The sequence below is a fragment of the Ostrea edulis genome, chromosome 7 (assembly GCF_947568905.1).
Source record: "Ostrea edulis chromosome 7, xbOstEdul1.1, whole genome shotgun sequence".
NCBI classification, from domain to species: Eukaryota; Metazoa; Mollusca; class Bivalvia; order Ostreida; family Ostreidae; genus Ostrea; species Ostrea edulis.
In genome coordinates, this window is record NC_079170.1 from 60,826,753 (window position 1) to 60,853,585 (window position 26,833).

At 34.2% G+C, this 26,833-nt stretch overlaps 1 protein-coding gene across 2 annotated transcripts in view; it reads left to right on the forward strand.

Moving 5' to 3' along the window:
* The window catches only part of LOC130048312 (protein O-linked-mannose beta-1,2-N-acetylglucosaminyltransferase 1-like), a 59,047-nt gene that overhangs the window by 18,777 nt on the left and 13,437 nt on the right, over positions 1 to 26,833 (forward strand). Inside the window, exons 7-23 of one of the 2 annotated variants that reach the window (XM_056144898.1) lie at positions 2,410 to 2,460; positions 3,033 to 3,117; positions 3,229 to 3,355; positions 3,473 to 3,542; positions 6,379 to 6,547; positions 7,318 to 7,427; positions 7,909 to 7,993; positions 8,568 to 8,694; positions 10,280 to 10,349; positions 11,284 to 11,382; positions 11,990 to 12,085; positions 12,732 to 12,808; positions 13,745 to 13,838; positions 14,972 to 15,018; positions 18,571 to 18,697; positions 20,676 to 20,808; positions 21,711 to 21,854. In XM_056144898.1, the coding sequence (XP_056000873.1) occupies positions 2,410 to 2,460; positions 3,033 to 3,117; positions 3,229 to 3,355; positions 3,473 to 3,542; positions 6,379 to 6,547; positions 7,318 to 7,427; positions 7,909 to 7,993; positions 8,568 to 8,694; positions 10,280 to 10,349; positions 11,284 to 11,382; positions 11,990 to 12,085; positions 12,732 to 12,808; positions 13,745 to 13,838; positions 14,972 to 15,018; positions 18,571 to 18,697; positions 20,676 to 20,808; positions 21,711 to 21,854 (1,711 nt within the window). The remainder of the gene's footprint in view (positions 1 to 2,409; positions 2,461 to 3,032; positions 3,118 to 3,228; positions 3,356 to 3,472; positions 3,543 to 6,378; positions 6,548 to 7,317; positions 7,428 to 7,908; positions 7,994 to 8,567; positions 8,695 to 10,279; positions 10,350 to 11,283; positions 11,383 to 11,989; positions 12,086 to 12,731; positions 12,809 to 13,744; positions 13,839 to 14,971; positions 15,019 to 18,570; positions 18,698 to 20,675; positions 20,809 to 21,710; positions 21,855 to 26,833) is intronic. The other variant, XM_056144899.1, reaches the window with a different exon arrangement.

Genomic DNA, 26,833 nt, shown 5'->3' on the forward strand with positions numbered 1-26,833 from the left:
TGCACGCGCATGCACGTGCGCTTAATTCTGATTGGACGATTTTGAAATCTCAATAACTTTCTTATGAGTGAAGCAATCAATACCAAATTTATATAGTAAGTATATTGTTCAAATGTCTATTGATTAGCATCAACAAAATTGCTGTGTCGTACTCCCGTGCACGTGTATGCACGTGCATTGATTTCGGTCTTTGTAGTTTTGAGTTGCCGTTAATTTCTCGTTATTCATTGAACTGTTGTGAAACTTCTCTTGTACTCATAATGTAAGACTTCTAATGTATCGAGATGGTCGAATTATTTATATGCACGTACGTGCATGTGCACAAAACTCTCAGATCTTTATAACTGATTTGTATTAGCATGAAATGGACTGAACGTTATAAAATAGTTATATATTCACATGTTTCACAGTTTGCAATGGTCAAAACCACTTGTACTGAAATAAATGACACCACTTGCTGAATGGGGGAATGTTTGGGGAACATGTGTAACGGTCCCCGTTACAATAAGTACTAGTTATTATTATTATTATTCTTTCTTTCTTCTTGGGACTTTTTTGTCCACGAGTGTTCTCAGAAACTACTGAAGGGATCAATATGAAACCTTTTTAGGATGATAGTATAGCATATGTAGATGTGCGGAACGAATGTCATTTTGTCTGAAAATGCATGCATGTGCATGCACGTGCATTGGATTTTTTGTTTACAAACTTTGGAATAAGTCTAACTTTTTTATTTTTCAATGAAATCGTTTGCTATTTATATCGTAGGTATAACTTGGGACCCTTAACTGTTTGCCATCGTCAAAATTTCAATTCTGCACGCGCATGCACGTGTGCTTCAATTTGATTGGATAATACAAAACCGTTTTTAACATTCATGCCAATCAAAGAAATTTAATGATATTTACAGAATAGGTAGACATGTCAATTATCTACAGATCGATGTAATAAGAATTGCAAACGCGCATGCGCACGCACGTGCATTGTCTTTTGAAGGTTCAATTCTTTCAATGACCATAACTTTTTTGTTTTTTGTCAAAATCTTTTCAAACTTGTATTGTATATGTATCTTGATATTCTTAACAAAAGTGTGTAGTCATAATTACCATCCGGCACGTGGATGCACATGTGCTAAATTCTGATTGGACGATTTTCAAATCGCCATAACTTTCTTATAAATGATGGAAACAATATGAAATTTATACTGTAAGTATATCTATCAAATGTCTATTGAATGACATCAACATTGATGCTGAGTCATACTCACGTGCCCGTGTATGCATGTGCATAGCTTTTCTTTCATTTTTCGGGTACTAAAATAGTCATAACTATTGAATTAAAAACTGAAATGAATTCAAGTTCACCCTGAGGATCTATGATATGAATGTCTGTGAAATGGTGTCAACAAATTTTCCATTATCAAAATCGCGTGCGCGTGAATGCGCGTGCATTGTAATTTTTGACGTCTAAATTTGAGTATTGGTCTATAACATTTTGAGATTGCAATGAATAGGTTTGAAAATTAGGTTGCAGGTATGTTTTAGGCGTGTCAATTTATTAATAGTCTCAAAATCACTTCCCTGCACGCGCATGCACGTGCGCTTAATTCTGATTGGACGATTTTGAAATCCCCATAACTTTCTTAAAAGTGAAGTGATCGATACCAAATTCATATAGTAAGTATATTGTTCAAATGTCTATTGAATAGCATCAACAAAATTGCTGTGTCGTACTCCCGCGCACGTGTATGCACGTGCATTGATTTCGGTCTTTGTAGTTTTGAGTTGCCGTTAATTTCTCGTTTTTCATTGAACAGTTGTGAAACTTCTCTTGTACTCATATAGTAAGACTTCTAATGTATCGAGATGGTCGAATTATTTATCTGCACGTGCATGCACGTACGTGCACGTGCACAAAACTCTCAGATCTTTATAACTGATTTGAACTAGTATGAAATGGACTGAACGTTATAAGATAGTTCACATGCTACACAGTTTGCAATGGTCAAAACCACTTGTACTGAAATAAATGTCACCACTTACTAAATGGGGGAATGTTTGGGGAACATCTGTAACGGTCCCCGTTACAATAAGTACTAGTTGATGGTAAGATTATAGCTTGTTATGTTGTCAGTGTAGTGTTTATTGATGGTAAGATTATAGCTTGTTGTGTGGTCAGTGTAGTGTTTATTGATGGTAAGATTATAGCTTGTCATGTGGTCAGTGTAGTGTTTATTGATGGTAAGATTATAGCTTGTCATGTGGTCAGTGTAGTGTTTATTGATGGTAAGATTATAGCTTGTTGTGTGGTCAGTGCTATGTTAATGGTAGTCAGTAGAGTGGTAGAATTGACCATTGTATAAAGGAGTAAAATTATTTGCCAGCTTTACCAAAATTTGTCGTTTTTCAGGAGACACACATCAAGTTGTAGACAAGAAGACATTTGACACTTACACAGAGGGTATGTACATTGTATGTTACAGATTAGCTAATGAATATGATGTATGCACATTCTGATAATCATGGATTCAGCTCAGGGCTTGAAGCTAACTTTTTATGTCACCAGTCCAGCCGGACTGATGGGGTATAATTTTAACCAGTCCGCAGAAAAAATTACCAGTCCAACAGAGTTTTCCAGAAATAATCAAATATATTTTGTTGATATCATTAAAATGAAATTTAACTCATTATGCCTTAGACAATATTGTAACACTTAAATGTGGGATTTATATTTACGAATCAGATTCTTCCGATTGATTAAACAGATCGAAGCATGCCAAATGTGTATGAAATTTCATATTAAGTATATTTTCCAAAATGATGCTTTAGAAAATTAACCAGTCCCATCGGACTGACTAAAACAAATGCCGGTCAGTTCGCCAGACTTTTAGCCAGTCACAGACTGACGGACATATGTTAATTTCGAGCCCTGCAGCTTATACGTATGTGATGGACTGAAGGGGAATGAGGAATGGAATTTTGACTTTGACTGCAATACAATGTTGTGTATTTTATTTCTCTATCTCTTCACAGAGCAATCCTTTTTGCAGTATATCCAGTTAGAGATGAAAGAAAGAACTGTGGTTATTATGGCCAGTTTTGATGAAATCTCCTACTCGTAAGTTTCTAAAAAAAAATGTTGCGTTCATTATTCAAAAAAATTACAGAAATAGATAAAGTAAAATAGGATTTGAAACTTTGACTATAACCATCCTACTGCTTGTTACAGATTGAAGGATGAAGCCAAGAAATGGATGAAGTTAATGGGAGCAAGTCAAATAGAAAAGGTCAAATTCCGAGAATCGTATATTTTGATTGGTCAGCGGGGCCTTAAACAGGGTCATGCTATAGAGTTTGTAAGTATATGCATTACCCATTGGTGCATGAAAATGTGATCTGTTGAGTATATATGACATCATTTGTGTTTGAATATCATGTATGTCATCATCAAGCTTATTCTGAATTTTTTTTAGGTGCAACCAAAAAAGGACGGTGAGCAGTACGCTTCATCATTGGTCAAAAAGGGATGTTTTACAATGCCACGTATGTTTCTACTTACGTACATTGTTTGTTTTACAATGCCACGTATGTTTTACAATACCTCGTATGTTCCTACTTACATTTACATCGTATGTTTTACAATACCTTGTATGTTCCTACTTACATTTACATCGTATGTTTTACAATGCCACGTATGTTTCTACTTACATTTACATCGTATGTTTTACAATGCCACGTATGTTTCTACTTACATTTTACATTGTATGTTTTACAATGCCACGTATGTTCCTACTTACATTTACATCGTATGTTTTACAATACCTCGTATGTTTCTACTTACATTTACATTGTATGTTTTACAATGCCTCGTATGTTTCTACTTACATTTACATCGTATGTTTTACAATGCCTCGTATGTTTCTACTTACATTTACATCGTATGTTTTACAATGCCACGTATGTTTCTACTTACGTACATCGTATGTTTTAAAATACCTCGTACAGGGCTCACACTGGAACAAAATTTTGTGTCGCAACCTGGCGCACGTGCATCGACTCATACATGTTTACTGTAGATCTATATTTCATGTACATGTATATTATTCAAGAGGCATATACAACATATCATATATATATATACATTTTGTATATATATATGTGTGTGTGTCTCTGATTATTCTTACAGGGTGTATACAACATAGCTTTGATCATAAATCACTATTATGATATTGTGAAAATTGTATTTCAGCAGATTGCTTTTCAGTCAGTCTAGATGACATTGCAACACAATCATGATTTTATTTTTAAATATTGTTTTAGGCTAAGTTGACTCAATTCTATTTCATACCAGAACAATCTAGGAGTATTTCATAGCCTATAACTGGCTACATTAAATAAAGACAAAAAATGAGTTTCTATATGTTTATTAATCATGTTAGTAGTGTAAATGACATAATGATACTCATCATTGATATTAAATTTGCAGTCTAGAAAAAATCACTGATGACAAAGTTACTGAAGATTAATTACTGTAATACATAACACATCATAGTTTCACATCACATTTTTCAAAGAATTCACTGAAGAATCCTGTTTTCATCTTGAAATCCAGAATGACATGGTGGTCCTTTTGTGAATATCATCATGTAGAGGAGAAGGGACTTCAGGAATTCTGAAATAATTTTAAATGGCTTAAGATGATGTGAAGTCAAAAGATGACAGCCTAGCAATTTCAGAAGAACCTAAAATTTTGCACTTCCTTGTGGCCATTTTCTTAATAGATCAAACCAAAGACCTAAAGAATGATGCAATTTCCCAACATTCCTCCATTAATACACCTATACTACCGTCAAATGGATTAGAAAATGTTACAGTAGCTGAACATTCAATAGTTTTAACTTTCTACTAGATGAAATCGTTTTTGTACTGTGATGAACCGAAAATTAAATTTTATATATTTTCATTGATACGGAACTATCTTCCTTTGACTAGCTTGTGTGCATAATCATACGCTTTTTATTTCACCCAGTCCAAAACAGGTAGCTTCCCAATAATGACTCAGGGTATCTCCCCAGTATATTATTTCGATATGTAGGCAACTCGCACGTGCAAAGTTCATTTTATTCACACCTACCTGCAAATAGAGGATCAACCCTTTGTCTTGTGTAAACTGCTAAATAAACAAGACGCCCCTAAGTCTTATTGTTCCCATGCGAAAGGGTATCCACATTTTGCACAGGTAAAACAGCCCTGAGACTGTTTGGATGCCAACAGCTGAAATTCAAAATGGCGCCGTGATTTCTAAAATATGAAATGTCCGTATCGCATTTCCCAAATTTCTGTCATATTTTTTGTCTGAAAAATCGCAAAATACGACAAATGCAATGGGCAGCGCATATGTTTCTACTTACATTTACATCATATGTTTTACAATGCCACGTATGTTTCTACTTACATTTACATCGTATGTTTTACAATGCCTCGTATATTTCTACTTACATTTACATCATATGTTTTACAATGCCTCGTATATTTCTACTTGCATTTACATATGTTTTACAATGCCACGTATGTTTCTACTTACATTTACATCGTATGTTTTACAATGCCACGTATGTTTCTACTTACGTACATCGTATGCTTTGTTGGAAAGCATTGTGAACACTTATTTTCATAGCAGCTTTTTTTTTCTCGTTGATTTTATTTAGGGATAAAGCTGGTGAAAATGCAAAGCTAAAGGCCTTTAAAAAAAATTGAATTATAAAAGCATAAAGAAGTGTAGACATTGATATTAGATTTGTGTAGGCTTTTGGATGATTTTTCAAAACTGGCCATTATGGAATAGAATGCGTTGTCAATATGAATCATGTTTATTAGAAGTTTTACATTATGTGGTTTTTTTTTTTTTATTGAAAAACACAAAACAAAGTTAGATTACAGTGTAAACACACATGTATGTACTTCTATGGGAAATGTGAGAAGTGAATTCCAAGCTGTGTAGTGTAGCTGTAGTTATAATAGCAAGAATCAGTTTAAAATCAGTGATCATATGTTAAATGTGTACATGTGAATGATGTATGTGCACATGCTGAAGTGTCAAAATCATGAATCAGAAATAATTTTATTTTTGAATTTGGTTAATGTTATTCAATTGTATTTATCATTTTTAATGTTTGTTGGTCCTTAACTATAAATCAGAGTCTAAATGTCACAAGAATTGATAGATAATTAATGGCTCCCAGAGCTTTCCAAATGATAGCTGGTCCACGATCTTTGTTTACAATTTTGCTTGCGATGTACTTTGAACTTTTCAGTACAGATCTTATTTAGCTATATAATAATACTAGTTATATGTATGTTCACTGTTTATTTGTTGTAGTTGGACCAGTAGAGAACATAGCAAAACTGGTTGCTGAACTAACTGAAATAAAATCGGGGTCGGAACTTGTCAACTGTGATTTAAAAACGCCGTGTGATGGTACCCCTGTTCAGGTGTATACAGGTGACATGGACAACAAGATGCCCCACATCTGTGTCGCTGGCAGAATGTAGGTCTTCATCACTACTTACATGTGTGTAACAGTTAATTAAACTGTTGATTCTTATTCTCCATAAAGATTTCGCTGTTGGTCAGAAGGGTAAAATTAAAATGACTGTTCTAGAATTAGCCTTGATTTGATATCTGTATAATATTGACATATAAAATATGAAGATTTAGAAGTTTGTAAATTAAGTGGATTTTAGAAAGAAAATTTACATGTAGTATGAAGATAATCTTGAGTGATTTTGTAGGTTAATACCCTAATGGTATTTATGATACGTAATCTTTATAACATGTACAATACATTGTGCTGGTATGTTACCACGGCCTCTAAAGTAGCCATAAAATGATTTTTTTTCTGTGGAGGTTGATTTGAACACTTTTCAAATGACGTTAGACCTGTACTGCTGTAAATCTGGTCATTGCTGCTGTAGATAAAATCTTAGTAACTTTGATATTCTAGCTATTACATTTGCACAATTTTGTTTTGTAAACATAAGTTCTCAGAAAATAATTATAATTGTCTTTTAGCAAATAATTTCAGATTTCAAAAAATAAAAAAAATAAAAATTTAATAATGCCAAAAATAGATCTACAACGTTTTGACTGAAATTTGCAAAAGTGTATGGCAACAATTTTGAAATTTCGAAAGGCTTAGATTGTCTTTAATTATAAAGCATTTAATAATAATCATAAAAGAAACTTTCAAGTATGTATAGCTAGAGATAAAGTTGTAGCAAGTTTTTATTGCCAAATTAAAAGCTGTATTTTTACTAGGATTATGGAGAAGAACATGAATAATGCAGGAAGAGGAATTAATACAGTGGTCTTACATGGAGATTCCAAAAAACTGAAATTTGTGGCCAGATTTGATACGTATGAACAAAGTAAGAATATCTATATAAATGTTTGTCACTTTCGTTTTCATTTTGGAATGGTATTGCTTTAGCTATTTGTATTTTTCATTGTATGTTCTTGTGTTATGGTTCAAATGGGTCATAATGCATATTTGTGCCATTAAAAAAAAAGAGAATTAATATACAGATTTACATGTACACAGAAATCATTATTTTTATTCTACTGATTTTTAAATTACATCAGAGTGTATAAGGTTACTCTGTTGCACAGAATCCACTAATGAAGTCAATATCGATCTTTTTAACGAAATGTATTAGTGGTTTCATAAATTTACAGCCAACTGCAGAAACCAAAAAGAAAAAAACCCAACCAAAAAAAAAAAAACAATCCATGGAACAAAAAATACTCCCCCCCCCCCCCCCCCCCCCCCAAAAAAAAACAAATCATGGAAATAAGGTGTTGATTCCACTGTGTTTTTGAACTTCTTTTGATTTTCAAATCAACTTTCAGACAGTACAAACATGGAGAACCTTCTGAAGCAGCTACACGAGGGAGATGTTGTTATTGCGGTGGTGAACGATGATGGATCCAAAAAGTGAGTAACTGCAAGTTTTTCTTTTCCAGCATCATGAGTTGTACAAGTACTGTACACTGCATATCACTTTCATTTTGGCAGACTTTATTTCCGCACTAATTTTTAAAAGGATTTTTCACTAAAGCATAATTATTTTGTTTGATTTGTGGATAACTTAACTTTCTTTTCAAAATAACACCTGTGAGCCTTATTTTTGCATCAAGGAAACATCCTGAATTTTCACAAAAATAAATTCTCAAAAATTAAGAAATGATTGAAAATATAGGAACTGATTCAAGAGTCCTTTGAAACATACTTTGAGAGAACTGTGTGTGTGTGTGCGTGCGTGGGTGCTTTGAAACATACTTTGAGAGAACTGTGTGTGTGCATGCGTGCGTGCATGGGTGCGTATTGGTGATTGCATGCGTGTTTGTGTATTTATCACTATGGTGTGTTACTCCACAAAGGTTTGAGTGGGATGTTTTGACATACTGGGCGCTTGTTAAGTTCGTTGATGTAAATATAAAATAGAAACCTTTAAGACATCAAAATGTGCAACCTCATTTTAAATGGTTCCTGGTAATTTGTTTTACAGGTTAGGACAGGGTGCAATAAGAGAGCTCAATGCTTTAGGCAGCAGTGCAATACAGAACCTCAGATTTAGAGATGTGTGGTACTTCGTAGGTCAAAAGGGCATTCAGGGATTCACAGAGCTAGAGGAGGTGAGTGAATTCAATGGTCAAGCCTTGGGGAGGTACCTCAAGTGAATTCAATGGTCAGAAAGTCTGGAGGAGGTGAGTGAATTCAATGGTCAAGCCTGGGGGAGGTGAGTGAATTCATTGGTCAGAAACCCTGGAGGAGGCAAGTGAATTCATTGGTTATAAAGCCTGGATAAGGTGAGTTCATTGGTCAAGTCTGGAGTAGGTATGAAGATTCTCTTCACTGGTCTGAAATTCAAATGCAGGGTTTATAGATGTACTGTCCTTTAAAAATTTGTTGGCAATTTTCATGGATTGTCAAGATTTTAAAGTTTCATTTAAATGTAATTTCGGGGATATGGTTTCTGTGCAATAAAAAATCAAATTATTATACTAGATAGTATATTTCATTGTGGTTTGAAATTCATGGAGTAGGATACATGAAAATTGAGCCCCTATGAAATCTGACGATTCAACATTGATGCCAATTTAGACTATTTTCAAAGTGTTTGAATGTTCTCTTATTAGTACATGTATGTGCTTATAGACGAAATGAGTTATACAAATACAAAAAGTATCTGTGAAGAAACCATAATAAATAAATATCTAATCAGAATTTAATTGTCAGAAGGTACTGTAATGAATTTTATATTGAATCTGTCAAGTAGAAAATGAAAAGCCATACAAAGAGCTTGAGAAAAGTGATCACATTCTGTACAAACCAAAGTCCATGTTATGCAGTACACATGTAAGTGATTTCATTGGTGGGAGAGGTGTTATGATTTTCTTATCTACAGCTTGGGAAGCTATGTTTGAATGAGTTCTTTGGCCAATATGGCATTCAGGGATAAACCAAATTGGGTTGGGTACTGCAAGTAATTTCATTGGTCACAAAAACTCTTGCATAGATTTACTGAGCTGGAAGGATTAGAAGATTGCATTAATCAGAAAGGCCCCTTACTTTGTCTGAGTGAAAGCTTTTTTTCTGCAAGATCCGTGAGTAGCTGTTTCCTGTGGATAGTTCTTGTCATGAACCAGTCATTTTGTTCGTTATATAATGTCCCAGTGTATTATTTGTTGGCTAGCTTGCTTTTGGATATTTTGCTTTGCAAATGCCTTAATCCAGCCATTGGTGATTTGTGAATAAAGTTCTCTCCAGGTGATTAATCTGGAGGAGCTCCTGAAAGTAATCTTATGGATAATGAGTGAAGGATATTAATTGGTATAAAGAAAAAGTGAAACTGCAACTTTAAATATACATATATATGTTTGCAATGGTTAACTTTGCAATACAATTTGTTATGAAAATATGATACACATTTACATACAATGTCCAAACATTTTGGTTTTTACCAGAAAAGATTTTTTGATATTTTTTTCTTATTTAAAGATAAAGTGAATCTGTATTATTTGAAATTGGAAATTATATGATTATTTTTTTTTTGAGAGAGAGAGAGGGGGAGAAAGAGAACTTTCCAGTACACTGTATTTGTAAATATTTCTCCCAATAAATTATCAGTGAGAGGGACTGTATTTGCTAATTTATGTATTATTAGTTGATTTTCACTTATAGAATATAACTTTTTTTCTCTCTTTTTTAATATTTTAGATCAGCTTTGCTACATATGATGGGGACTGGCCAAAGCCTATTAAGAAATCACTCTGTCTTCCAAATTCCAGTAAGTTTTCTGCACAACCATATTTTTATCATACATGTATATGTATGTACTGAAACTTGTGAAATAAAACTTTTGAAACTACTGTAACTTCATTTCTCTTTTATCATTGCATGAAAATTTGAGAATCTGATTAATGAAGTAGTAAGAAATTCTGTATTTCTGTATGATCATATTTATGTAGTAAGAAATTCTGTATTTCTGTATGATCATATCTATAGCTATATCAGAAAAGATGTCTGTTGTATTTATGTCCCTGAGATGGAAGATCAAGGGGCAGTTTAATTTGATTTTGACTTGTCTGTCATTCTATCCAAACCTTAACCTTGCTTTTGAATGATGAGTGATAGGGCTATCATATTGGCATTCCTTGTGAAAAGACCTTTCTTTTGGGACCGAAGTCTCTTTCACATTTTGTTTATAGATTTCTTATGAAACGACCTTTCATTTGATAATATGATCTTTGACCTTGTTACCCTATGACATGACCTTTAATTTGATACCATGATCTTTGACCTTATCACCCTGACCTTTGAGTTTGACCCAAATTTCAAAACCTTACTCATAACTTTTGGAATGGTGAGTGATAGGGCTGTCATAATTCATATGTGCATTTCTTGTGACAAAACCTTTTTTTTAATATACTAACTTTTTGATCTTGTGATCTCAACCTTGGAGGTTAACCTACTTCTAAGAAAATTTAACAAAGGCAATATGATCTCCTGAACAATTTAAGGTAGTATTTTCACATTTTATTAATGGATTCCTTATTACAAGACCTTTCATTTAGATCTGCTTTGCCACCAAGGGCTTAGTATATACAAACACATCTATTTTGAACTTGTCTTGAATTTCATTCCTACTGCTCTTGATAGTTCTACTGTATTATGAAGTGATTCACTGTGAATGGCTGGATTCTGTTTTTGTTGGATTCCAGTTAAAGGTGTGAAGGTTGCCCCTGTTATGAGTGGGAGTCGCAATATGGAGAAAAGAGAGTTCTGTAAGAAGTTTGATGGCTACAATGAATTCTGTGATGGTAAGTACATGTGTGTAATATTATTATTATATGTACAGTATGTGATACGTGTACTATATACAACTGTAATGTTGAAATGGGCAACGATAGACTTGCTTGGTACAGTACTATGAACACCAAGCATATAGATATACAAATTCATGTATATTATAATTATATTTTTATAGTATATTGTTATAGTATGTTACTAGTATATTATTATGGTTTGGTGACAAAATCTATACACATGTTTACTGTGTATGTACATGTATATTGAATGAAATATCAGACAATATTCAGAGAATAATTCACTATGAAGTAGGCATGCTATACATATGTCAAGAGGGACCATAGTTATGAGTTTTACCATTCGTCAATAGGTAGAATTTATTGTAGGTATGGTACACCTATATCTGTCAGGGCCTTAGTTACAGTTCCTACAGGGTATACAACTGTCAATATCAGAAATTCATTACATTATTTTGTAAGTTGGTATATCATGCTCTAGAGAATGTTTAGATAAATGTATGATCAAGTCTGTGACAATCTGCAGAGAAAATGTGGTTATAGCAAATATATTTAAGAAAACAAAATACATGTAGTTTGAAATGACTGTATTAAATTTCAGCAGAGAAAGTGGATGAACAGCTAGAAACTGTTCCCCTCAACGACAAGTCAAAGGCAAGCAATGAAATCTACAAAACTCCAATTCTGATTATTCCAGGTAAGAGAAAGATATTGATCCACATTGTAGGTTAGAGAAAGATTATGATCCACAATCCAGGTAGAGAAGGATCCACATTCCAGGTAAGAGATAGAAAAGAACTATGTTCAAGTAACTTTCCAAGCACTTTCCAAGTAAGAGAAAAAAAGATGCATATTCCAGGCCAGAAATGTGAAAGAAGGATCCAGATTTCAAGTAAGAGATATAAGGATGATGAAGTTTTTCCAGGTATTAAAGACCGAAAAAAATAAGCACCACCCTCAAATTTACCTGGTCTCTGGACCCTTGTCAATCAGAAGAAATTAAGCTTCAGATTGGATGCTAGAAATTGATGGACATCTAGTTACTAGTCTTTGTGTATACCTTATCTATCTTATCTTGTGATTGAGGCGTCCATGCAATCTTTTGATGGTTACCATGTAATCCAGCTCGAGAGGGAGACGGTTTTGGCTTTTTCATGTAGATAATAGTAGTAAATTTTGCAGTTTTAAATGGTATTTGGGCAAATAAATCTTTGACGTTAGATACACAGTGAACTAATAATGTACTGTAATCTTAATTGTTTTTGTCTACTAACCAAAGGGAGTAAACTCTTTACCAAAATGAGTATCAATTGTTTTTCTAGATGTACTGAATTTTTTTTCAGGCTTAGATCACAATGCGTTAGCGAGAACATTAGAAACCATTCTCAGTCAGCCGGGCCTTCGACCTGAGCTAGTGACGGTGAGTGTCTAGCACGTGTAACAGGAATCCTCGTAAACCGGATACACGTACAGCACGTGTAACAGGAATCCCCGTAAACCTGATACACGTACAGCGTGAATAAATGCATTTACAGTGAACATTTGAAAAGTAAATCTCAGTTTTGAAAATACATGAGGGATTGAACTGTTATGCTTCACGCCAACATGTTTCAAGGAGCGTGTTCGCACTTCTTGCAGAGCATGCCAGCATGAAGTAATGCTGTTCATACCCTCATGCATTTTCAAAATGAAGTTTATTTCTTACTTGTATATTTACATTCTACTTGCATTTCTGTCGGAATTCCCAGACTTTAAATAGACGTACTAAATTTATCTGTACAACTGCAACACATTCATGAGGAAATGTATATTATTACAATTTGTAGAGATATCAAAGGCAAAAACATTGGAGATGCAAATATATACTCGTGTAACAAAATACAATATATTGAAGTTATTGCTATGAAACTTTCCTCAACATTTTAGTGGACATTGTCAATTGTGTAGGTAAATAGGACGTTGTCGATTGTGTAGGTAAATTGGACGTTGTCGATTGTGTACTAAGTAAATAGGACGTTGTCGATTGTGTAGGTAAATTGGACGTTGTCGATGGTGTAGGTAAATTGGTATGTTTTGCATGATCACTAAGACACTTTACCTACATTGCCCTAGTACACACCCAGCTACACAGTACACATGCACAGTAGGTAGGAGCATGGATTAGGGTAAAATTAGATCTGTAATGGACTTTTGATTTATGTGCTTAACATTATATATTGTATCACTAAATAAAAACATAATACTAACAATAATGTTAATACTTTATTATCTACATGTATGGAGAATATCTGAACAATTTGCATGTAAATACCCCCTACAGTGTATTACAGGTGAATAGGTGTTATGCATGTTACAGGTAGCCGTAGACGAACAGGCACTCGATCACGGAGAATTGACAGCTTTATTTAAATTCAATAACATCAGTCTTGGCACTCTACCCAGATACGAAGGTATTTCCATTGTTCAGTGACATTCTCAAAGGATTGGAAAATATCTGTCAATTGAAATATTTGTTAAAATAGCAAATTATATGATAGCAGATTTTTTTTCTATTTTCCTAATATAATGTTTTCTTGTTAAATGCTATGTAAAAACTCATTGTTGGATTTTTCCTTCATATAAATGTTGTCATTTTCAGTGATCTTTGTTATTGCATACTAATACTTAATCAGTTTTGACCACAAGACTGCCTAATTTGTTTCATTATAAGTGTAATTTGTTAAATCCATTTTGTTATCAGTTATTTTTCCAGAAAGGAATAAAATTCCCTTTCATTAGAAGCGAGAATTCATTATAAGCATGTTTACTCAAAGCATGCTTTCCAGTATTACATACAATACATGTATACTAGTTTGAAAATATTCTATGGCTATTTAACACTCTGTCCCCAGTAACCATCACAAACTTCATCATACAAATCATTTCAGAACATTGTTTAGACAATAAACTCAGATAAACATTGAGATAGAAACACTGATCGGTACAGAGGGGTCACTATCTAATAGCATTCTCCATGTTGGTCAGTCTGTCCGTCCTACAATGTGGGTCACACTTCAGTTCATTTAATCTTATATGACTTACTCGGCATCTTCTGACATCTTCATAAACTATGAATCAAAGACCACAAAATCTATCTTTCTCTCTCTCTCTCTCTCTCTCTCTCTCTCTCTCTCTCTCTCTCCAGCTGACCAAACCTACCAAGTGAGGATGTTCTCACAATGTGTAAAAGAGAATTATGAAAAAAAGGTTTATGAAAGAGAATATTAGTAAGGACATGTCCTCACACCACTTTCACTTTTCCTCACTAAGCTAATATTTTGTATCTACATTTTTTACATGCTGAGGTCACATTTATGAGGACATAATTGTGAGGACTTTTTTTTTTGTCCTCATATTGCAACTCTGTCCTCGCAACTTTTGTCCATTGGTTGAAATTTGTCCTCACTTTATACACATTTTACTGCCTCTCTCTCTCTCTCTCTCTCTCTCTCTCTCTCTCTCTCTCCTGTGAAACCCCATCCTTTGCCTACAAATGATACGTCCAGAAGACTATTTATATATCTATATAAATTATATATTGTAGATAAAATGAACAGTGCCATCGAAAAAATGTTCTCGCAAACAGAAAGTGTAAGTTGAACTGCTAGATTTCTTATTACAATCAGCTCTCTATGAGAGTGAATGTTGTATCATTTTTAAACTCAGTTGCAGTAATTGGTGTAAACATCTCATCTTATGATAACACAGTCAGTTTACATGTAAACATCTCATCTTATGATAACACAGTCAGTTTACATGTAAACATCTCATCTTATGATAACACAGTCAGTTTACATGTAAACATCTCTTCTTATGATAACACAGTCAGTTTACATGTAAACATCTCATCTTATAATAACACAGTCAGTTTACATGTAAACATCTCATCTTATGATAACGTAGTCAGTTTACATGTAAACATCTCATCTTATGATAACACAGTCAGTTTACATGTATGTATTTTATTGTAATCTGTTTTTGTCAACTTCTTCATACATGTAGATATACTGGGCCACTCTGTGCTATATCTGGTATGCAAGATCTACGTGTATAAAGAGCAATAACATTGTTGAATTCTATATTGCCTGCCCTCCCATGGGACTGAGAGTGGGACCATTCCCTTAAAAATGAGAACATTACTAAAACTATCTCTTTTCTTACAGACAGCTAGCAAATTGGATCTGGGGTTCTGGTGCTCTTTTTTTTTGGGGGGGGGGGGGTACTTTGCTTATATAATGAGAATGAATTATTTCTTTTAAAACTTTCTTAACTCTTGGATATCAAACAACAGCACTAGGTGGATAGTGATTATGAGCATAGAAACCTCCACCAGCTATTGTGAATTTTGTCCTCCTGAGTCAGGGATGTCTGGTGCTAGTGTAGGGCTCTGACAGTGTCATTGCTTCTTTTGTGGTCTAGAGCGATCATATTTGATTCAATGAAAATGCAGTGTTTGAAAATCATCTAGCAGTGCACATACACACTTGGTGCATGGATTTCTTAAAGGGAAAGACAACCCAAAAACATGATAAATGATAGGATTAAATATGTGATAAACATTTGTCATACTATTCTGTTGATATACAGCCTAGGTAAGCTTCAGTACTAATTTTAAAACGTTAAAAATTGAAATTCCCGCCATCTGTAGAGGCTGCCATGATGCGGAACTCTTTTGTATTCAAGACCACAAAAATCAATAATTTTGACATCACACCGTCTATTCTGGTTTTGATGAGATTCTAAGATCATCAAAGATGTGCATGTGGTAGATTTTACGAATACATTATAAATATGTGGATGCCTTCCTGTCAAGCAGTTAATTACACTATGATGCGAAGGGGAGATGTGAAAAAAGTCCCTCCCCCCCTGAAATTCCTGATCCAACAGCATTATTTGAAGAAAAAAATACTATGTAAACTGTGGATCCATCATTTGCATAATGACAAGTTGAGGTTTGAGACATTTACATGTATGAAGAAACGTTTACCATCTGCCTGGTCTGCGACTCGACTGAACGTCTTCTTTTCTTAAATTCTTCTTGTGAAAGAACGGGCTCAAATTTATACGGCCACAAACTTAACTGTTCGTGACTTGTCATGTTTACAGTGCTGCTGAAGAAATAAACCGTAACCGACGGTGTGATGTAACAAATTAATCTTCAATGGCCGCTCTCTTAGCGGCGGGTAATTTGAAATATAAGATAGATTAATATTGATTTAATTGTTGAGAAAGGATTTTTGGTTGTTAAAGACTGTCATGTACGATATCAGTAAGTAATACTTTACTCATAAATGCAACAATGTGGTTAGGGTTGCCTTTTCCTTTAAGTCTGGTGGCCTCTGCCAAAATCATGGAATTCATGGTCCGTGAGTCATTGGCTCAAGTTCCAGTCTCTGGCTACATACATGAGGATGATAAAGTGAAGATGTAATGAATCTTAACTAATCTTCTCTACTCTTGAAAATTTAGCTAAAAAACCGATCACAATGAGCTTTGGGGACTCAACTTATTCATGGTCCCAGGGTCAGGGGTTCAGGGTGTAGTGATATGAATATTTTACACTGTACATGTACATGTAGTTAAAAGTTTGGATGGTATTCAGAAATTAGCATGTCTGTCTGTTCATTATCCATCCTCCCAATCTACTTTGTGTCTGGTCATATAACTTTGTAATGGAGAGGCATTAAATGTACATATATATGATTATTACTAGCTAATGTTCCATAACTCTGTATCAAAGTCAAAGTCATTTGGCAAATAGTCTTAAAAGAAACTGTTACAAAAAAAAATTTGGCCAAAAGCTCTTTAATATAGAGATGTAGAGCCACTAGGAGCTCATAATTTGCACAGTTTGTGTATGAACAGACAATCTGCCCTGATCCTGAACTAGCATTGTTTGGCCAAGGTCAAAAGTATTTCTAGAAAAAGAAATGTTTGTTTGGGCCACATCTTTGCAGAAACATTGGGAGGTTATGCATGTTTTATGCAAAGTAGCATATCTTGAGACAGTGTGTTATGACCTAGGATTAAAGATAAATTAACCAAGGTGAAGGTTATCACTAGTAGAAATGTAGAGATAATTTGGAATGGAGACATAGTAAAACCTTCATAGAAGTATTTACCTCAAGGAATTTATGATCATATACATGTAGTGTGTTTTCATCTTGAAGTAAGGGCATTTGACCAAGACAAAAAGCAAGAAATGCAGATCTTTATTCAGGGATAATTCTGCTATGGAGACACATCAGAAGATCATGATTAACTGATGAAACAAAAGATTCTATCAGTTCATTGATAACATGCAACACTTTGGATTTAAGTTTTGTTGTGAGATTCTTAGTTGACCATTGATACCCATGCACCTTGATTTTTATCCCTTCACAATTCATTATGAGAGGGGATGTACATGTAGTAATGAGACCATTCTTGTGGGTGCATACACTGAGCTTGTAGACCATACTTTTTGCTTAATTGATTTGATACTTCACATGTAGTTTTGTTATCAAATGAGGAACAACCTTATCAATTTTGGGGTCAAAAGGTCAAGAGTTTCAACATGTCTTCATAGAAAAAGCTTGTGGAAGCACTGCAGACCTTTTTTTTGCTCCATTGATTTCGGTACTTCACACATGTAGATTTGTTACAAAAGAAGAAGAATCCTATTGATTTTGGGGTTCAAAGATCAGGGTTACTACGAGACTTCATAGAAAACTCATTGCAGAGCTCTTGTTTGAAACTTTTTTAATGCCCCCGATATTGAAGATTGATATGTCTTTTCCTTTTGCTGTCTCTTTATTTGAAACTTTGAAATGGGTCATCATTTTTTAACTGTACAAGAAATATATATACATGACACTTGGTGCACTGAAATGTCAAATCATTCTTTCAGTCAAGGTCAAATTATTCTTTCAATCAAGGTCAAATCATTCTTTCAGTCAAGGTCACGCTTGAGTGCATATCATTGTATAAACACAACACATCCTAATTCATGCATGTATAATTTTGCAATATGATAATCATAAATGATTCTTTCAATGAAATTCACCAATTCTTTACTTCTTTTCTCTATCTTTTATTTACATGGAAATATCTTGGATCAGTCATAACAATATATAATACTGTATTTTCATTTTGCTTTAACAGAAATATGTGATTGTGATTGAAGAAGAGATAATACTTCAGTCAGATTTCCTGAACTTCATGTCTCAGTGTCTGCCGGCCCTAGAGGCTGACAAAAGTCTGTTCGGTGTTTCAGCGTTCAATTACAATGGTAAGAGAAATAGCCTGTGTATGCTTTTAAAATTATTGCAGTAAGTCTTTAAATTGATACCACACTTGTTGAATTAAACTGAAAAAGATTTTCATCAGGAGATGAATACAGCACAGGCACTTAACACCCCTCATCCCCCTGAGATTTCATGCATTACATTATAGATCTGTGCCGTATCAAGTGAATAAGAGAGCGTTTGTGAATTAGGTCCCTGAGGAACCATATTTAATACACAGTCAGGATCTTGGTACCAATTGCTAAATGCAACAAGGAAATAATAATTACTAAGAAAGAAATGACGAGAACAACCCTCCCACTGGGTCTGTCATCCAAGTGATATGCAATTCCATCACAAAGAGATGAAAGAAAGATAAAGCGAGAAGGTTCCTGTTACAAATGTAAATAATCACATTTTTAATTTAGTTTTGCCGTGACAAATATGCTGAGGGCTATTCTCATGACCCAGGTGTCTGCATGGATGTCGCACTTTAAGGGTGCAACTTTAACCTGGGCTATATCTTTTGAACCAAGAGGTATTGATAAGGTTTTTGATATATTGCATATACAGTAGATACCTCATGACCAGGCCTTTTATTTGCTACCAAGGCTTGTGACTTGGTGACCTTTACTGTGGACTTTGACCTACATTCGAAGAACTTTGTGATATATTTTGATCAAGGTTTATAGGGCTTTGATATTTCACATAGAGATTTCTTATGACCTGGTCTTTCAATTGGTACCAAGGTTTTTTACCTATACTTACCTATATGTGTATATTTTGGACTTTGACCTACTTTTCTGAAGCTTTAATGTTGACTATATCTTTTTAAACAAGGGGATACGGCTCTGATATTTCACTCATAGCTGCCTCGTTACTAGACTTTTCATTTTGTACCAAGCCTAGTGGCCTTGGACTTTGACTTTGACCTACTCTTCAAACATTTTAACCTTGACTATATCATTTGAACTAAGGGCTATGGATTTAGATATTTTACATATAGATTCCACATGAATGGTTAACCCCTTATATGGCAGTTTCAGTTTCTTTATGTACATATACTGTTGTGTTGTTGTTTTTTTACGTAAAAATAACAACCTTTTTTGCTATAACATGTTAATGAATTTTGTTATATAACAGATGCATATATTATATGTGTGTGTATTTGTATAAGTATGAGTATGTATATATGTTTGTGTTTGTATATGTAGATATCTATATGTATACATTTTTATATATGTATGTCTATGCCTATATAGATCTAATCCAGAGGGGCCCCTGGCACCCTAGGTAAAGATTATAAGGGGGTTTCTGCGGAGACTTTACCCCGAAATATTAATGTATTTTGGAATTAAGTTTAGACTGATATAGAAAAAAAAGATTATAATCGGTTACTCATAATATTTATTAGAAGCAAGTGAATCAACTTTCTTATTCAGACTAACTTGTATATATTTGTTTATAAAATGTGTTTACTACACTTTATTAGGTGTACATAACACATCAAAGAAGAATAGTATCAAAGAATCTTCAGAGAAAAAAAATTATAGAAATATAGATTCCACATGACATGATCTTTCATTTAATACTAACTAAAGGCTTTTGACTTAGTGACCTTGAACATTGACCTGCTTTTCAAAATCTTCAACTGTGGCTATATCTTTCAAACCAAGGGGGTAGAACTTTAATATTTCACATATATAGACCTTAAAGCCAGGTCTTTCATTTTGTACCAAGACTTTTGACTTAGTGACTGTGGACTTGAACCTATTTTTCAAAACCCTTGACCTTTGCTACATGTACATGTATATCTTTTCAACTAAGAGAAATATGGAAAGTCACATTTCCCAATGAGCTATGCTGTCTTCTGACAGGTAGATAGTAGTAACTACAGTTACAGTTATAATTCAAGTAATCACATCGTTGCTTACTAATAATTACAATGTATTGTTATCACAATATGATGGGGTCATCCTTCAGGGTTTGAAACTACGTCTGGAGATCGTGGACGGGTGAACAGAATGGAGGATTTTCCAGGACTAGCATTCCTTATCAAACGTTCCGTGTTCGAATCACAGATGAAAGGAGCAATGGATAAATGTTGCCAGAAAAGGTACATTATATCAGTTTTTTATGACAATAGTGTACGTTATTTTTTCATGTATTATACAATTTTTTCCCCCTCCTTTTCCCACACTATTATTGATGAGGTATATTATATGTGTACAATGTATATATACATGCATGAAATTACAATTGCAATGAAATTAACATACTGTGACTGTAGCCTTTTCTGGTTTTGAATTTCTTTTAAGATATAAGCACATACAGCTATGTTTTTCATTGAGATGAGGGGAAAATTCTTTTTAAGAATACTGTGAAGAACAACAGGGCCATATGGCAACTCGGATGAGTGTTGCGACCCATGGAGCTCTTGTTTATGTTTTGTTTGAGAAATCATTCATTTATAAAATCAAAGTTTACTGTGTATAAGGATGGAGTAATGGGTATTACGCCGATATGTTCTGTCCTTACTGATGTCCCTAGCTGGTCGCAATAGTCCAGTGTTACGGTGCTTGGTGCACAACTGGGAGACTCCAGGTTTCATTTTGGTGCCACAATGTAAGCATAAAATGTATAACAAAGATAGTGGCTTTTCCCTTTTCAAGCACTTGACTTTAAAAGTGAAAGTCCGATCTTTTGGATATGACTATAAAACTGGAGGACCTGTGCCATGGTTGGTGTTGGCAAAGAACCTGCATTGCTATGTCCAGAAGCCCCATGCAAATTGTGGCACTTCACCTACAGCTGGTGAATTCGGAAGATTCTCAAATGGGGCGTAAAACAAAATACTACATGTATCACTTAGCAAAAAAATAAGCATAATAATATCCTTAACCAACCCACCCCCCACCCCTACGATATCATTTTGCTTTTGTAAGTTATGGAATTCATGAGTATAAATCAGGAGTTGGTAAATTGACAAATAACATTTATATTCATTTGGTTTTGTAGGTCATGGGACTCGTGGACATTAAAAAACTCGGGTGAAATGCTTGTACCAGATGTGTCTCGTGTCTTCAGGCTCCCCTATCAGTCAGCTAATGATGGTGATAGCTATTTAGAGAACTTATTTTACCGACCCAGACTAACTGTATCGTAAGTAATCTTAATTACTCAGAAAATTGATTAATAATCAGGCATTTTCAAAAGTTACCATGTTAACAATCCAGGACCCAGTTGTGGCAATCTGAATTAAATCTAAATGACAGTTTACATCTACGTGTGAAGTTAATGCTATATTAATGTAAGAGTTAATGGCAAGTGACAGAGTTCCATAACTGTAAAATGTCACTGGTTTTTTATGTACAAATGGTTTATCTGTCAACGATTAACCTCTTCATTTTTTTTTTCTCAACTGAAAAAACTTCATGATTTCCATTATCAAGTTTTCACTCTTTCTTAAATGTACATACAAAAAAGGCATGTGATATCTAGGTCTTTGTTAACTTGGGCTCCACCAGTGTCCATGAATTATGTTTTGGCCTGATTATCTAGTAATGCAAGTGTCCTGAGTTCGATATTCTATTGAGCCAATGATTTTCTCATCATCTTTGATACAATATCTTAGTAGCTGTGTTCATATATATACCGCCATCTGTAATTCATGCATGTAAGACGTTGTTTAGCGTTGTCGATGCCAAGGATATCCATTGATTATGCATCATCAAGTGTTATCAAAAGCTGCAGGTCATATGTATATATTGATTGTGGAAGAATGTCTGAAACAATGCTCATTGGAGAATACTTACCAATAAGAAATCCAGCTGAATTTGCAGAGTCATTTAGAAACCATAATGCATTTGGGTAGAGCTAAATGCAGTTATTTTAATAAATAAAGGTCCATTAGACTTTGCGGTGGGGGTTGTTACAGCTTTCAGTGAAGGTAGGGTGCAATGAATGAACCAATCATAATGTGATGAGTTTAAGAAAGTTTCATTTGGATTTGAGATTAATATTAAACCATTTTTGCATTAATAACAAATACCTGGTAACCATTCTTTCATTTGCAATGCCCCTTGTATATAAATGCAGTCAACTTTGATCAGAGAATTATTTGATATGTTTTTATACCATCAAGATGTCAAGATGCTCCAAGTCGTATTTCAAATCTGACATCATCTCAGAAATTAAAGGAAATTGTTTTGGGGCTACACTAATTGTGTCATTGTCATGGAAAAGATATTCAACTGTATTTACACTTTGAAATATTCAAAACATTGTAAACAAGAATACATGTATCAATGAGTTGCAAAATCTACTGAATAAAATTTAACTTTTAGGCTTGAACTTTAATTTAGACTGTCAGTTCAATTATGATGATTTTACTAGTAACTGCAGGGTGATGACATGAAGGAAAAGTAAACTCTGGTTACACATACCGAAAAGAAAGCTTCAACATACACCAAAATAAAAAAAAAAGTCTGCAGTGGGCAATAGGACCAGAATATGATAACAACAAAATGCGAAGAGGCTCTCATTTTTATACAACTGAAAAACAATGTAGAGTGTTTACACCAGTCACTGTTTGCATGAAATACATATTTCTAATAAGGCCAAAATAAAATATACATGTACCCGGTTTCCCAACTCTACCTGCCCTTTTGCTGCCAACCCTAAGTATTTCATTGATAATATACATGTAAATAAAAGAAAATGGAAATCCTGAATTTGGAAGAAAAAAATTTACATTCGAGTTTCTATGATTTACATTTTAACCACTATTAATTGATCATCAAAATGTGTGAAAAGTATTTGTAATGTATATAGACCTGTATTGAAAGCATATCAAAAACTAAGATTTCAAATGAAATGTTTTAATGAAATAAAATGTTTTACCTACATGCACCTACCCTGTCTAAATTTTTGGGGAGTGAAATAGGAAACACACAAATCTTATTTTGGCCTAACGAGTGGGGATATTGCTCCAAGTTCCAAATTGCAATAAAGGAACTCAAATTAATCACACTAGTGCACTCACTGTTTTTGGTGACAGTCAGATTTTACTCTATAGACAAGAGGTCCGCAGGCCTTAACAGTCGCCTGAGTACCATAGCCTTTACATAGACCATGCATTTTGTTTTTCCTCTTGCATGTCTGGGAGTAAAGAAGGAAGAATTGATTACGTTTTTACTAGAGAGCCATATCGGTCCCATCCTAGAGCCTAAACCCCTAATCCAGGGCCGAAACCTTCTATCCTAGGGACGAAACCTCTAATCCAGGGCCTTGATTTTCACAAACTTAGGTAGAGTTCTTCATGGACATCATAACCATGCATTTAGTTTTTCTCACACATGTCTGAGAGTAGAGAAGATTTTCTAAGATTTAACATAGCTTTACTAAATGGCCAAAATTGTCCCACCCTAGCGACTGACCCCTGAATAAGGCCATGAATTTCACAGTTTTGGTAAAGGGCTTCAAGGACATCTTAATCATGCTTTTGGTTTTCCTTACACATATATGGGAGTCGAGAAGTTTGTCATTTATTGTTGCAGATTTGGGGGCCAAGATACATGTAATAATTTTCACAATTTACATTCCTTTTATCCTAAAGAAGCTGCACACCACAAAATGGTAACAACTGGCCCTGTAGCTTTCAAGAAGTAAAGAATGTAGAATTGTTAACAGACGACGTGCGAAGACCAACGACAATAGGTCACCTGAGTGACTCAAAGTCCGTACTCACTAAGATCACTATTCCGCACCCACAAACATGGAGTTGTACACAGTGTGGTTGTGAGTGTGGAAAACGACACTAATCAGTAGATTCAATGCATTAACAGCAATACAAATTCCAATACTATTTCATTGAAATGTGTATATGATGGAGATCAATACTCCATTTTAGATGTTAAAATTACAATGCATGCGTGTTTTCAAACATGCACGAAAATTTGATGAAGGAATTATTGTTTACAACATTCGTTAGGCATTCATATCATAAACATGCAGTAAAAAATCCTTTTATTTGAGTCTTTATTTGAAAGTTATGGCAAAATAAAAAAAAAAACCATTACACATGCATACACATGAATATGAATCAGCACTTTAGTTCATGTCATTCATACATGCATCACATATCTACAGTTTGAATTGGATACTATTTCCATCATTTATTATAAAGTTCAGTCGTACTTGTATTTAGAATTTTCCAATCAGAATATAGCTCATGTACGCAAGTAAATTTGACCATAGCATATGCATATAATAAAGAATAACAGAGCAAACTGACAACATAAATATAATGATTTTGTTGGGAAAAAAAGCTTTTCCATCGTCAACCTCCCATATCTATGTAGCAATATTCCATTATCACCTGCATGTAGTGTTTATATTTCCCGACTGATTTGATACGTAAGAGCTTGTTCTGCGTATGATCAGTTTTTCAATCGAGGCAGGCTACTGATAAACAAGTTGATGGTTATGGGGTTTCAACAGTCTCGTTTAAAGTCAGCGATTTGTAATTTCTTATTGTGGTCGTTACACCAATCTAGTTTGCGAATACAACTTATTGGGTCAAATGCTGTCTGACTTGTTTCGTACCGATTGTTAGACCGTTCTTGGCACACTGATTTTGACTACGGATAACTCCGTTTACCTGATCAGGATATAGGGCTCATAGTAGGTATGACCGATCAACATGGGATGCTTACTCTTTCTTCCTAGGCACCTGCCTCCACCTATGGTATATCCATGGGTCCGTGTTTGCCCAACTCTCCACTTTGTATTGCTTATAGGAGTTATGAGATTGGTCACTGTTCGTTATATTCACCTTTTATAGTTATTTTAAGAACTGCACATTCAAATCTTATGTAATTTTATGTACCTTTTCTATATGTACATGTGCCTATGCAGTGGATATCTTGGCATTCCCTTCTTTCACGAGAGAGTTAGAGACGGTTTAGTATTATCCAATCATAACGAGGCATACGTTCATGTGCGTGGAGATTGGTGATTTCGAACATGCCAATCAGTTAAGAGTCATTTATACAATATAAATGCCAAACAATTTCATTAAAAAACAAAGCATACCAATTCCAAAGTCAATGCACGAAAAATATAATGCATGTGGATGCACGTTTGCATACATGTTCAGACAAAAATTTTGGCATTGTCATTGCACTTAATAAAAAGGGTTTCAATACAATACCTTGTCTAGTTTTTGAGAACACTTCTAGACAAAAAACAAATGGTAAAAATAATAAGAAACAGAGTAAACACAATATGTTCCCAACCTTTGTTTGGGAAACATAAATGTATACAATGACAAGAAGTACGTACAATGTACCAATAGTTGCTTAGGTCTCAGCATTTCTTCATCTAGGATGTTTCTGGAAATGTTTAAGGAAAAAAGCGTTACAGCTAATATATCTTCCTATGTACTTGTCCATAAAAGATATGAGGTGGATTCTGTCGGGAGTTTCTACAAGTCATGTAATGAAGCATCCTCTTGATACCCGCGGCTTGTCTCGTCTTCTACTCATCACGATTAGAACACGAAATCAACCCTGGGTATCCGACGACGGTCATGAAGTGCATCGTATCAGAACACGGTGATGGTATCGGAACACGGTGCGACAGTTAATTTTAGTTTTTGTTCTGCGTGTTTTCCGTTTAAAAGTTAAGAATACCATGATCTTATCACAAAACCGTTACAACCAACCAAGAGAATAAGAAAATGAAAAAAAAAAAATCAAAGTTTTATTTATTGACATACACATTGTGTACAATGAAGATGTGACTTTTCACGTGTTTTGGTTTATTTTTTAAATTTCTTTTTAAACTTTAAAACTTATTAAATTTGTTAAATGTGTTCTCACCCAAGCATCTGTAAGTGAAAGGGACATGCGATTGAGAACATGAACAAAAAAATCAATTCACACTTTACATATTAAACTAAATGGAAAGTGAAAACAGAAAACGTAGGTTTATTAATGTTATACATTTCTCCTTTGGGTACAATATCTTTCATTATCACACGAGGAAGGCAATGAACTGCAGTTAGCTGAAATGAAACTTAAATTCTGTTTCACGTACATTTATATTCCCACACAAGGAAAGGCTGTCACAAGCAGAAT